The sequence below is a fragment of the Pezoporus flaviventris genome, unplaced genomic scaffold (assembly GCF_033815535.1).
Source record: "Pezoporus flaviventris isolate CSIRO_AGI_PZ_B2104156 unplaced genomic scaffold, CSIRO_AGI_Pfla_v1 ptg000015l, whole genome shotgun sequence".
NCBI classification, from domain to species: Eukaryota; Metazoa; Chordata; class Aves; order Psittaciformes; family Psittacidae; genus Pezoporus; species Pezoporus flaviventris.
This window is the reverse complement of record NW_026892563.1, coordinates 20865972-20879690: the sequence shown is the minus strand read 5'-3', so window position 1 is coordinate 20879690 and position 13719 is coordinate 20865972. Positions and strand designations below refer to the sequence as shown.

Below are 13719 nucleotides of genomic sequence, written 5' to 3'. Positions count from 1 at the left end.
GAAGTGGGCCTATGAGAACTTCATGAGGTTCAAAAGGCCAATTTCAAGATCCTGCAGCTGTATCAGGACAACCCCCGTTATCAGTACCTGATGGGGGATGAAGGGATTGAGATCAGCCTTGCTGAGAAGGAATTGGGGGTACTGTTGGATGAAAAGCTGTTCACCTCAGAAAGGTGCTGGGGGGGGGGGGGGGGGGGGGGAGTTAATGTAAATCTGTGTTAGGAACTGTATTTAGTTGTTCTTAAGCACTTGGTAGACTTGTAGCCTGTCATGGAGTAATTGGAATAACTGACTGATTCTTGGGCTTTGCAGGAATGCTTCTGAATCATGAGGGAATGAAGGGAGCCCTTTCCTGGAAGGAGAGCAGCTCTTAAGAGAGGGTGTATAGTGAGGTCCAGTCAGGGAGTAGGTAGCTGAGTGGGGATTGATGTAGGGCTAGTGGCTATTTCACATGTTCTCTGGAGTTTTGGTGTTCTTGATACAAGAGAGATCCAAAAATGTACAGAATTTTTGTCTTGGATTGTTTTTTGATATAAAACTGTAGAAATACTGATTAATGTTTTCCATCTCACTTGAACAAGAATGAGGTAACTGCCAATTACTGCGCCCATTTTATGCTGTAGGAGTTGTATATGGTATTCTTCAGTAAACACCTGCCAACAGGGATACAATGGAAAATGCACTTATGGATTAATGCAGGTCTCCCCCATTAGAAACAGACTTGAGACATTACTCCAGTATAAATCAATGCCTACTGTTTATATAGAGCTTCTCACATGTAAATGTTATCATGCTATTGTAAGAGAGAAATATTACCATTGTTTGCAGGTGCCAAGGCATGGAGAAGAAAAGATGAATTGTTCAAGGCCACCCACAAGCCTAGCCCTGGTCTAGCTCTCAGTCCTGTGCTTTCTTTAGCAGACAATATCTAATTTGCCCAGTGTAAGGAGGTCTTGAAATTACTGTTTGTAGCTGCTGATGCACATATGAAATTACAAGTACTTATTGCTGAACTGTGTCTTTTTACAGATCGTAAAGTGTCTGGAATTTCCATTGAAACGGATAACAAAAACGTAAAAGCAGAGGAGTTCAAGGGTACAGTATGGGCATTGCTGTGAATATTTTTAGTACAAATACACTACATGCAAACTATATATACAGAAGCTGTGCAGCTATTAAGATTGTCTATCTTTTTCCTGGGTGGTCCAGCTCTTACAATCTGCATTGACTGTGCATTGACTTGGTCTTGTCCCCATTTTCTCCTACTTGATGTGGGGTTGGGCTAGATGCTCCCTAGAGGTCCTTTTCAAACTTACCTATTCTATGATTCCATGACTTGTTTATCAGTCCTTTATCAACCACTCTAACTTCTGCCTGGTTTCATTCCACCCAAAATGATGGGAACTGATAGAAAGGAGAAGCATTAATTATTTTGCATGACAGAGAAGTGAGGGACTAGAGAGAGAAAAATGGTAAGTCAGTTAATTTTCAGTAACTATAATGGCTATTTACATATTTATATATGTGTATGTCATATGAAAAATTATTTCCAATAATGTGCTAGAGAAGTTAAGGAGGCAGGGAGGAAAACCTGATGTTTTCTGGGTAGGTGAGAAAGGGATCCTAAGTGTGTATGTGTGGTCTGTGGGTTGTGAGGGGGGTTCTTGTTTGTTTGGTTCTTTACATTTGGTTGAAATTGAGAGAGATGGGGATTTGAGACTTGAAAGAAGTGTTTGCTGAGCTTTAGGTTTCATTCATCTGTTCTGTGGTAATGATCAAGTATTTTGGAGGTATCTAAAGCTGTCAGCTGGGCTTCTGTCAGGTATTCTTGTCACCTTTGGGGAGTAAAACTTAATATATTTGGAGCTCAGGACACGTAAGAGAGAGAAGCTCTTCAGGTAATATTAAAGCTTGATTAGGCTCTTTTTGTATGATGTATAGCGTGCATTTTGTTCTTTCACTCTTTTTATGTTAGAGTGAGATCAGTTTAACATAGGTCAGGTGCCATGCCAGGTTTTTTGTGTAGCAGCACTAAGGGAATGGTGGGGGCTGATAGACAGAGGTATTTGATACAACTGATCTGAAATGCATTTTTCTTCTCTAACTCCTGTTCTTGTAGAGGAGGGTGGTTGGTCACTGGAACAGGCTCCCCAGGCAAGTGGTCACAGCACTAAACCTGTCAGGGTTCAAGGAGCATCTGGATGACACTGTTAGCCATATAGTTTAGTTTTAAGTATTCTTGCAAGGAGCACAGAGTTGGACTCAGTGATCCCTGTGGGTCCCATCCACCCTGAAATATCCTATGATTCTATAACCAAACGACAGCCTTCAGACTAGATGTAAATCCAAGTTAAACATTGCCCAGACCAGTCCAAGATCCTAGATGGCTTTTCCAGGTCTGGCAGAGTGTGCTAATGCACTGCATCCTGTGGACCTACCATAATGCAAGTCAAGTAGACCTGTCCTGGAAACACTTCTTGCTGACTCTGTTAGTATGGGGGCAGTAGTAGAGGGGAGATATAAGGAGGGGTTTATTATGTTTTGTCTTGCCTGTGTGTGCTCCCTTTCTTCCACGCCATTCGCTTTCTCTGCATAAGATTAGTGGGAGAGCATCAATGCTAGCTTTTCCTGAAACAAAAAAATGTGCTATGCAAGAAAGGGGCAACTCATTTAAGACAGAGGTGACTTGTTCAGCTGAGAACTCTTCAGCTGAGCTGCCTTTATGTCAGCTAATACAGACTAGCTCATGAGACCAGCCAACTGTCACAAGGTCAGTTGCAAGAGCAAGCTGAGCTTGAATGATGGCTTTTCTTTGTTAAAAGGATACAAAAACAAAATTGAAAGGAAACTTTAACAAATCTTAAGATTCAGGAAGCCTCCACCCATCCACTCAACCTAAAGTCAGGAACCTCAGGCTTCCTGAGTGCACAGCATGTTTTTCGGAGTGGCCAGTGTATGTAACATGTTTCTGGCACAGAATGCCCTCCTGCCTCACTTTTTCTTTCAAGTCTGTCTAGACATTTTTTCCCCTGTGAGAAATCACCAAGGCTACCAGTCTGGCCCCTTGGAAGCTTTGGGCTTCTCTACAGAACAGACCTGGGAAGTCAGATTCTAAAGGGTGAGTGGGTAGATCAGTTGGTAGCTCTTAATTGCCCTTCAGCTTGTTTGCTTAGACTGGAAATGAGGGTGCCAGTTAATGCAGATTGACTGTATGTTTGAGCAGTGCCTCCAGAAAAGCTAGACAAGCATTGTCAAAACTATAAAGGCTTTTGATCCTTGTTACTCTGGCCTTTGTTGGAAGAAGCCTAGAGGTGGCAAGGTCAGTATTGTATTTGTTTCTTTTACAGAAGTTTCTGGGAGATGCTAAATTGTACTGTATTGATGGATTTGGAGCCAGTCAGAGGTCTGGATAAATTCTTTCCTCTGATGCTGTCTCCCAACAATTTGTATTAATACCTTAAGAATTATTTACTGAAGGGGGGGGGGGAATGTATATTTCAGCATGCTTTTCTGCAGAGAATGGAACTACTGAAACACTGAGTTTATCCCAATAAATACTGATGGTCTTTATCATCATCTCTGTTAGTCCCTATCTGTCATGCCTGTGTGTCTGGTTTTGTTTGTTGCAGCCCTTTTTACTTGTTACTGCTTTTGCATTGAATAGGTCCTTGACTGGGAAACCTTCATGAAGCAGACTCTCACCTTCCACATACCCTTACAATAACTAATGTGAAATTGTAACTAAATATACAAATTACTTAGGAGAACGTTTAACCATCTTACTAGCATTTTGTCCACCTGCATTAAGTTTACATTTAAACAGTTAAACTACTGATGCTGAATTCAGAATGGTAATTCATAAAATATCATTTACAGGATCAGAGTCCTTTTTTAATGGTGATATACTCACTGATAAAAATATTTAAACCTAAAATGAGGGTAGCAATACAGAATCTGTGCCCATCCAACATGGTCCCCAGCAACTGAAGTTTGATCTGAAGGCTACCAAAGTATGAAAAAAATTAATAGATTGTTTGTGTAAATCTGGAGAAGGCCTGATGCCATCAGCTTGAGAAGTAGATATGGCCCCTACTGACTGCTCAAATTCTTTTGAAGAGAGAATATTAACTTCATGGAGTGTGAACATGTACAAGACACAGTGCTAAAGTCCTCTTTGCATTATTTTCTTTATTTCTTTTTTTTGCCCCTCTAGAGGCTATTCTTAGTTGTAAGCACAAGTTTTCCAGAAGTGTGAACTTAAGAATAGAATGGAAGAAAATTCAGTCTCAAGGAGTCTCATTTGTCTACTACAACAGTGAATTTACAGGTACAATTTATAGTACTACAAACTTAGACTGATAGTTTAACATGTCATTCTCTAGCATAGATACCGACTCTTTCTTTGGGGAATAACATTAGGAACTGAACAGCTGTCATTTTGAGGGAAAGAATTCTTCCCTGGGGTGTGGAGAGGGGAAGCACTTAATATGATTATCAATGATTAGTTATTTTTTAATGAAGTTGAATATAGTAAGACTCAAATGTAAGGAAAATGACATTCCTTGTCATTTTTCAAAAATGAAATTACATTTGGATCTAAACACCCCAAAACTACTGCAAGCTCTGCACTTCTATGCTACAAAGAGGTTTCTGAAGCCTCCTGTAGAACTGGAGGCTTAGGTATGAATAATGCAGCAATTTTTATATACATAAAATATAAACTCAGCTGTATATTTTAAATAATTTGTATTCTTTTCAGAAGTGGAATTTCTGCTTATATGTTCTAAAAAGGACTTACCTCAGCTTCATATGAGTCTCTGGTACCTTCTAACCAACCAAATGAAGGTTGAGAAGTAAAATAAAAGCACAGTGATTTTGTTGGTTTGTAGAGCTTGCAAGATGTACTGGTCCTGTTGATGAACTTGGGGTTTGTTTTTTTTTCTGCATATATTTAGTTTAAAGAAACACTGGAACTCATGGTTCTGTGTGTGCATGTACTTTTACTTTCATAACAGCCTATAGAATGAAAAAAAAACCATTGTAGGTAGTCTGGCAATATCTTTGCTAAATGCGTTCTGTTTTTCTTGCCAAGTTAATATGTCAAATACTTTGCTGTCATCTCACAGTTCTTTCTGAAAAGTAGTGAAGTTACTGATTGCTGTCCCTCTCATGGGAGATAATGTCTTTTTTTGTCACCTGACTGCTGCTATACATGTTTTCTTGAAATATCTGCAGAAAAGAAACATTCCACCTTTCAACTAGAAAATATGACAGATGTAGGAGGTTTTTTGTTTCTTTTGAGGTTGTTTTTTAGACCAAATGGACAAGTTGTGGACGGTTCTTACTGTCTTGGGAAGGGGATTACATGTTGCTCCTTGGTGATAGATCGCTAACCCTGAATAAAGGAGTTTATAAATTGCATGTGATTTCAGAACAAACCAATGAGACACAGACATTTGCCATAAGCAAAGAAGAGAAACTTCTCTCTGTTCTCCCTTAAAGGTGATCTTCGAGGCCGAGCAGAGATGCTGAATACAGGAATCCGTATTAGAAATGTGACTAGAAGGGATTCTGGGACCTACCGCTGTGAAATCAGTGCAAAGAGCGAAGAGGGGCAACGCCTGGGAGAGGCTACTATTACTCTCACAGTATTGGGTACAAACTTTTTTACCCGGGCTTCTGTAACTGAATTGAATGATAGCAAGGAGTGTTGATGGTAGGGTTGTCTGTGTGGTGTGTGGCTGCTGGGTTTTTGGGTGGTCTTTGGGCTGGGTTTATAAACACATGTACATATGCACATCCTACAAGGTACTCGCAAAAGAGCTTTGCCAAATGCACACTTGCATTGGAAAGAAATATAACTAGGGTTTTGTTGCTGTAAGTGTGGGTTTCACTTCTCGAAACTTAGCAAGTATGCTGATCTATGTATTGCTGAAGCTTCCATTTCTACTAAAATTGAAGTCACGCAGTGGCTGAGAATCTGGATAAAATGATCATGGTGTTTGGCACTGGAAAGTCAGCATCTGTCAACACTTATCAAATATTCCTCAGCAGCAGTTCGTTTCAATATGCTACAGTCTCCTCCTGTTTTTGGAAGGAGAAACTGCTGCAGTGTCTGTGCAGTGCCAGCCAGCGAGCATTTACAGAAGAGATGGTGCTGGCTTGGGGGGGTGGTTGTTCTTTACGGGTTTTCTCTTTGTTTTCTTTCCCCATTGGGGAATGCAGGGAAGAGAACACATTCTTCTTATATTGTTCCTGGTATTTTTCCCCATAAATGAGTGGTAGAGATTGGTGGATTTCTTCTTTTCTCTGTATAAGGAGAAAAGGAAATATTTGCTTTTGTAGTTTCTATATGGTATTGTTGTATAGTTTTGGATTTTTTTTCTATAAAAAATAATAGATCTTTTAAAGTTAAAAGTAAAGTCTTAAAGTCCTACATAAAGGATGAGAAATTCTTGAACTTCTGATCAGTTCCAACAACGAGCTACTAAAACCCCCACTTATTCCTCCTTTCTTCCATCATCTCAACAGTTTTCCCTTTATAAAACGTGGCTTCTTAATTTAAAGTTGAAATCTTAGAGTCCAAAGAAGTGTGTGTGTGTGTTGCTCACAAACCTTTTTTGAAAGTTAATGTGGATTAGTTAGTATTTCACTTGGTTTTATTTTCACTTCCGATTTTAAAATCAGTCAAGGAAAAAATATGAATACTTGTTAAGGTGTCACCTGTGGTTTTAATGTTCCATGCATGCCCCTTCAGTTTTAGCTTTCTTCTACATAGATTCCTGTTACCAAAACAAACCCTAAGTTCCTTTTCTATTCTTGTACTAAAAATTGGAAAAGAGATGTTTATCTCCGTGGCAGATGGAATGATCACTTCTCCTGCATCTGTATGTGGGAGTGTTTAATTTATACTGAAATTTAGTGTCCAGTTAGTTTTGTTCCTTGGTATTTACGCAATGGCTATGGTGGTGGCCAATCTTGGTAATTCTTTCTGACAGACATTTTTCAGAACTTCTTTTAATAAAAAAAGACACCTTCCTCACTTCTGTTTTTAAGTACTGGGGCAGGGAAGGGGGGAATGCTTGACTATGGATTGCCTGAATTATCCCTCCTCTGTGCGAGCAAGAGACCCCATACAAGAAGTAAGGTACAACAAACTTTCTGGGGTTGCATGAGGGTGTATAGGTTGGAGACAGGATGACACAGCAGATGGTGGTGGAGGCTGGGAGTAGGCATCTTTTTTTAGCAACTCCCAAATTTTGCTGTGCTCTCCAGTGGCAGGACTCTGCCTTCAACCCCGTCTCCATCACCTTACTTCATTAATGTGTTAGTTTCTAAGTATGCATGCAAGTGCTCACCTCCTCACCAGGGACTGTCAAACTGTTGTCTTACAGACAGTACTGATAAAACTGTGTAACAAGTGCAATTTCATTGTCCAGTTGCTCCAACTACTCCAGTGTGTGAGGTACCCAGCTCTGCAATGACAGGAACAGTAGTGCAACTGAGCTGTAAGGAAACAGAGGGGTCTCCTCCATCTGAGTACCAGTGGTACAAGAACGGTGTTGCCTTACTGGAAAAGACAGGAACAGGCAATGCTAGAGCAGCAAACATAACTTATACCATGAATAAGAAGTCTGGCACTCTGGTAAGTGTAATAACCAACTCTGTCATAACCAGCTATCAAGAAGACCAAATTTACTGTTTAATACAATGACACACAGGAGTCTTAACCCAGAAATGCACAAGGTCTTTGTTGGAGATCAATGTCATGCTGAAATATGTGCTAACAAATGTAGAAGGTGGTTTCTGCCTTGGACTAATGACAAGCCATAGACAAAGAGTGATACATACAAATTGGGTGAGTTACAAGACTGCCGTAATGAAAAATGAGCAGAATATAGAAAATTTATGACAAATTTCACCTTGCCAGTTAGCTACCTAGTGCCAGGTGAGAATGATCTCTCAGTATGTCAACAGAGTTCTATTGGTAGTGGCACCTTAAAATCTGGAATAGCAACTTCATGCACTTCAGTGGGAGTGCAGCACTAAGGGTGAACCTGATCTTCCCCGACAGTGGACCTAAGGTCTTCATTCTTGCAGTCCTTGCATTTGCCTTCCAAGACTTGAGTGGCATGGTTAGAGTACTTGCCAGTGAAAAGTATTTGATAAATAGTGCAGTTAAGCATTTCTCCATTGGAAGAAGAGAGAAGGTGCCATTCGGGGCCGGGAGGAAGGGACAACACCCACGGACAGGGACAGATGCATTTCCCACAGGAAGTTCATGGGTCACATTTTTGTAGTACGTGATTAGCATTTGTTTGTGAAAATGAACAAAATAGTCTGATTTCAGGGGTTCTGAAATTAGAGTGTCTAAGAAAATACACTTTATTGGAAACTACCGATACACTGAAAAAGAATCTCCTCATAGATCCACCCCACCTAGTTAAAATGTCCATCAAGAGGTCTCACTTAGGCCAGAAGCTGAAGGATAGGCAGTGTGATGAGGGAGCTGAATTATGATACTTTGTTAAACAAACCCCTGTTGACATGTCAAAATTTCTATCCCACAGGAAAGTCTGATTTTTATTTTTTCTCTTCTCCATTCTGATAATGGTTTTGGACTCTTTCTTAACAGCTGTTTAACACAGTTACAAAGAATGACACTGGAGAGTATTTTTGTGAAGCCTCCAATGGGATTGGATTATCTCAGAAATGCTCAGTGAAGCGAATGCAAGTTGGTATGTGTCAAACAAAATAAGGGAGGAAACCAGTATTGCAATAGGAATTATTCTATTGTGTGGTACAACTGAGAGGCTAAGAATTATATATTTTTGTTTGATTATGGCATCTGGGGGAAGAATAATAATATGACTTCCCTCTATGTAGATACTGTAGCTACTTAAAGCATTCCTTTCATACAGCACAAGCACATCTCACTGCATTTCACAGAAAAGCTGCTAACTAAGTACCTTAAAATTATTGCAATAACCAGCCTTTAGGTTGCTGAACACTGAACTTCAGAACAGCAGTACCCATGTGAAAGTCTTAATAATTCAGATTGCTTTTGTGGAAGGAGTAGAGGATGCTGTGCCAGTTCACTGAGTTATTTTCTTTATGAAAAGCCTCCCTTTTCAAATGCATTCATGTGACATCTTAAAGTATCTTACTGTAACAGATCAGACATTTAACTGAATGAACTCATTTATACCTGCCAGAGGAACACTGAAGAAGTCAGTGTAGCTTAAAAAACAAACAAACAAATAAAAAAAAAACACAAAAAAAACCCATGTTGCCTATTTCTTTTCTATGTGCACAGCGTAGCAGGTGAAGTAAGACATTGGTTAGGTAATGAAGAATTTAGCAAGGGCAGGAGAGGCAAAGTTGGTAGTCTATAATAACCCAAAACGTGAGAGTGTTTTGGCAAAATATAAAACTAGTCTTGCAGATGGGATAGGAAAGCAGATAGTAACAAATCCTAACAAATACTGCACAGAATTTCATGTCCAAGTATTCCATAAAGCAATCATCCGGTGCTTTCTTAGAACTTAGCTGAAAGTCACTGTATCATGGCTTTTAATGCATTCCTGGTCAATTATCCTGGTCAAGTGTCCCACAAGCTACCTAGATAAAATCCCTCTGCTGTGGAAATAAAAGTCCTAAATTGCTGTCAACCAATGAACAAATATTGATAACTTCGGGGATAAAATTCCCAACCATTAATGTATGCTTAAAGTCACAATCTGAATTGGTAATTGGACATATAACAAAAACCTGTGAAAATATTTCTGCCAGTTTGTGCTTCTTTCTCCTAAAACAAATGATTGTCTGAACCTCTTGGAGATTATATCAGGAAACGGGCACGAGTCATCCCCTTCAAAATAAAAATGGCTAGGTGTTCTGGTAGCCCACTATCGAGTTCAACTTTGGACATAGGATCATAGGACAGTTACATCTGGGCTAAAGTATTTGTTGATCTTTATCATACTGAATTTTAAAGGCCTTGCTGTCTAAAAATAAAAAAAGCACTGAATTCTAAATAACTGGCCTGAAGAGTTCTTCAGGACTGGGACTTGCCATCAGCTGTTTCAGTTATTTCAGGCAAGTTAAAGATAGGAAAATGCTTGTTTTAAGACTTTTAAAGATTGTGAGTTATTTTCTCCTAGAGACATACTACTTGAATGCTTATTTGGGATAGGTTTAATAAGGAGTATGTATCCCTTGAAGTCTCATAGTTGTTTCCTAATTTTGACCAGAACTAAGTGCTTGAAGTATGTCTAGCACTCCTGTCAATGTGGCTATGATACTGTAGTGCTTTTGGACTGCTTATCTACATTCAAGTGTTACCAGCTGACTTACGCAGCTTGGGCCAAAGACCTCCAGTCGCTACAAATGCTGCCTGTAGTAATTAGGGGGGAAACAAATAAAGCCAGTGGAAACTTTTACAACTTACAACATTGGACTTCTGTCTTGTAATTACAGATGACCTCAATGTAAGTGGTATCATCACCGCAGTAGTATTTGTGGCTCTGGTAATGGCATCATGTGGCCTTGGAGTATTTTATGCCCAGAAAAAAGGCTACTTTACAAGTAAGTAAAATAAAATCACTCTTATGTCAAAAAGGAAAAAAGAAAAAGGAAAAAAAAGCATCTGCACTCCTGTGGACAGTAATGCATTCTCCTATCCATGAAGGCTCTAACTCCATGGTACTAAAAAGCATTATGACAGTAACTCTTTTGGTGCTGACATTTTTTCTTCTGCCAACTTCTGCTGTAAAAGATACTTAAAGAACGACACGGAGGCGTTTGTGCAGTCGCATAAGGTACCATACGGCAATCTAGGGAGAACAAGGAGCCGAACCCTAGGTCCTGGAGCCTCTCTGCTCTAGATTTGAGAGGGGAAGCCGCACAAAGTTCACTTTCACACTAGAAGATGTGAGTGGCCGAGTTCCGACGAAGGGGAAACTAAGTTAACTGGCTCCCTCTTCTGGGTTGTGATGAAAGTGCACGTGGAAAATTTGCTTTTAAAGCTGACTGCTAAAAGCTCGGCACCAAGTTACCCTCCTTAGGGTTTACCCTTCGTGCAGAAGGGATGCCCAGTGTCGGGGTCTGAGAAGGTCCGCTGCCTGAAAGTAACAAGCTAACGGAGCTGCTGTTAGAGTTCATGTTCACCTGGAGGTTTATTTACCTTTGAAAGCAATCTAATCTTTTTCTGTTTAAACTCACACCAGAAGAGACAATTGGTTCACGATCTCCTAGAAACTGAAGAGCTGAATAAGCTCAGAATAACTATTTCAAAGGACTGTAAATCAGCCAGGGAAACTGCTCTTGTGCTAACTGTTTTTCTTTTTTTCTTTTTCAGAGGAAAGCTCTTCCCAGTAAGTATCATGATGCAAGGTAGTACACAAATCACTGCAAACTTCACATACATTTCTGATTTAGTAATCCAGGACGATTGTTCAAGGCCTTTCTCACACAACTCTTGTACAGTGGCCTTTTTGAACACTGAAATAAACCTCTGCTCCTACACACCAGCTGGTTCCCTTATGAGAACCAGTGTGTTGGTCATAAAACAAATAAAGCATTATTACTGTGATCAGTGTGAAGAGATGTGGCTTTTTACAGTTACAGTTTAAACCCCTAACTCAGCTACAGTTGTGTGTATCCTCTTCAGACTAATCTGAACTTCCCCCCTGATTAAGTCTGAACCCATTACTTCAAAATACTCTGTTATTTATACTGGCCATGAACTAGCCAAAATCATTTCTGGAAGACCTTAAAAGACAAGCTAGGGAAGGTAACTTGACAGTCAGTGGCAGCTACCGAAAAGCATTTGATGGATTTGTTCACAAATAAGATTCTCGTTATTCATAAATAAGATTCTCAAAGGGTTAAAACTAACACCAGAAAAGTCACTATTTAACCTGTGTTCCTTTCCTGCTCTATTAACAGGAAGAAGACCAACTATCAATCTACAAGTGAAAAGGCAAGTATTTTGTGTTTGGTGTCTGAACTTTAGACATCTTCAAAATTTAATCATTTCTGATGGGTTTGCACATCTGATCCTGCCCTTGACAAACTGTACACACTACCAGTACATGAAGATACCGTCTATTTCCATTTATAGCTTCCAATTTTTTTCTCTCTCTGTTCTATTTGCTTCTTTTACTCTTTTTCTTTCAAATGTTCTGGATTATTTTCCTTTTTCCTGCTATCAGATAAACTAAAGAGTAACAAACACCCTTACATTATTTGGCAGTATCACCTCTAAGCTGCCCAGTTACTGATGCCGTTTCTTGTGAAAACGTCCACTCTGCCTTGCTTTTGTCCATTCAGTCAACCAAGGAAATTAACTTGGAGTCCAAATCAGCGGTGAAGGGAAGGTTTGGCTTTAGTTGCTTTAAGGCTTGACTGAATATGGAAGCTAAACTTACTACTTCCCCCCACACACACCCCTTTCTCATTGAGAGAAACTGCACATTAATTGCTCCAGCTTTTCAGATTGATGCAAGAATGGAGCTCCAAATAAAAAACTTCAACTGGAGCAACTTATTATCTGTAATTTAAGGTTACATTAATAGCCTTAAAAGCTCACTGAACAACACCCATTTCTTTAATCAAAACAGAACATACAAAACAGCATAAGCTTATTCCTTCACCTAATATATATGAAACTTGATGCCATAGTTTCATCTGAAATGTACACTCAATGTTAATCTGGTTAAAATCCTTGAACTATTACTTATGTTAACTTTTTTGCTTCATTTAGGATTTCAAGCATACCAAGTCCTTTGTTATTTAGAAGATTTCTGCCTCTGTGAGGGACATCAAATGACTACTTGTTATACAAAAGTATCAAAGGGATCTTTTGACCTCTACTCTGTAAATAGTTTCCATGCACTACATGCTGAAAATCGAAATTGCCAATGTTCAGATCCAGTCAACGTAACTGTGATTGCTTTTCAGGAGCGAAAAGAAACCCCAAACTGCACAAGCCTCCCACTCCCAAGACCACCAAACCCCCTTAATTTAAAGATAGAATTAAATTTAATATACAAGTCAACATATGTTAAGACTTCTTGAGCAACCTGGTCTAGTGGAAGGGGGTTAGGAATAGGTGATCAATAAGGTCTCTTCCCTGCCAAACCATTCTACGAGTCTCATTTTGTTCATGTATACATGCAGCAATATTGGATTCCCTCTTACAGCTTGCAACAGTCTACTCAAGGAACTTTCACTGGTGATCTTGCTACCACTGCTTCTCCTACCTATGTCTCCATCATTGTCAAGGGCTCAAACTTTCCTGCAATTCTGATAACTTAGTACCTTGACATTGTATTAGGTTTGCCAAAGTCACCTATAAGACTGTAAATAGTTGTTCAGACTTTAAACTCACTATCCTGACAGAATAAAGCATCCTGTAATTTAGTCTGAAACAGTGGTTCATTGTCTAATACAAAATGCCTACAGCTTCTCTTCCACAAAGCAGTCTCTCACTTTCGCTGTAGACTGCATATGTAATTTCATTCTGAAGAAAAATCATGCCAGTATAACTCAGGCTGTAGTATCTGGATCCTTGTTGTTGAAGCATCACAAATAAATAGTTGCTCTGAGCCTGAAGTGTTTGTGTCAATAGTTAAATTATTAAAATTTAAATCTCACAACCTCATTAACAGGTGTCAGCTGCTTCTGTAAGAATAACACTTCACCTGTAAAATTAGT

The 13719-nt window shown here is 39.4% G+C and overlaps 1 protein-coding gene across 2 annotated transcripts in view; it reads left to right on the top strand.

Annotated features, from left to right (window-relative positions):
* JAM2 (junctional adhesion molecule 2) overlaps positions 1–13617 on the top strand; it is a 33707-nt gene extending 20090 nt beyond the window's left edge. Inside the window, exons 2-10 of one of the 2 annotated variants that reach the window (XM_061453757.1) lie at positions 1030–1095; positions 4214–4327; positions 5503–5655; positions 7440–7645; positions 8636–8738; positions 10480–10587; positions 11360–11375; positions 11950–11983; positions 12767–13617. In XM_061453757.1, coding sequence (XP_061309741.1) covers positions 1030–1095; positions 4214–4327; positions 5503–5655; positions 7440–7645; positions 8636–8738; positions 10480–10587; positions 11360–11375; positions 11950–11983; positions 12767–12799 — 833 coding nt within the window. In that variant the 3' untranslated portion in view covers positions 12800–13617. Of the gene's footprint in view, positions 1–1029; positions 1096–4213; positions 4328–5502; positions 5656–7439; positions 7646–8635; positions 8739–10479; positions 10588–11359; positions 11395–11949; positions 11984–12766 lie in introns of both variants that reach the window. The other variant, XM_061453758.1, reaches the window with a different exon arrangement.
* Positions 13618–13719: the final 102 nt, after the last annotated feature.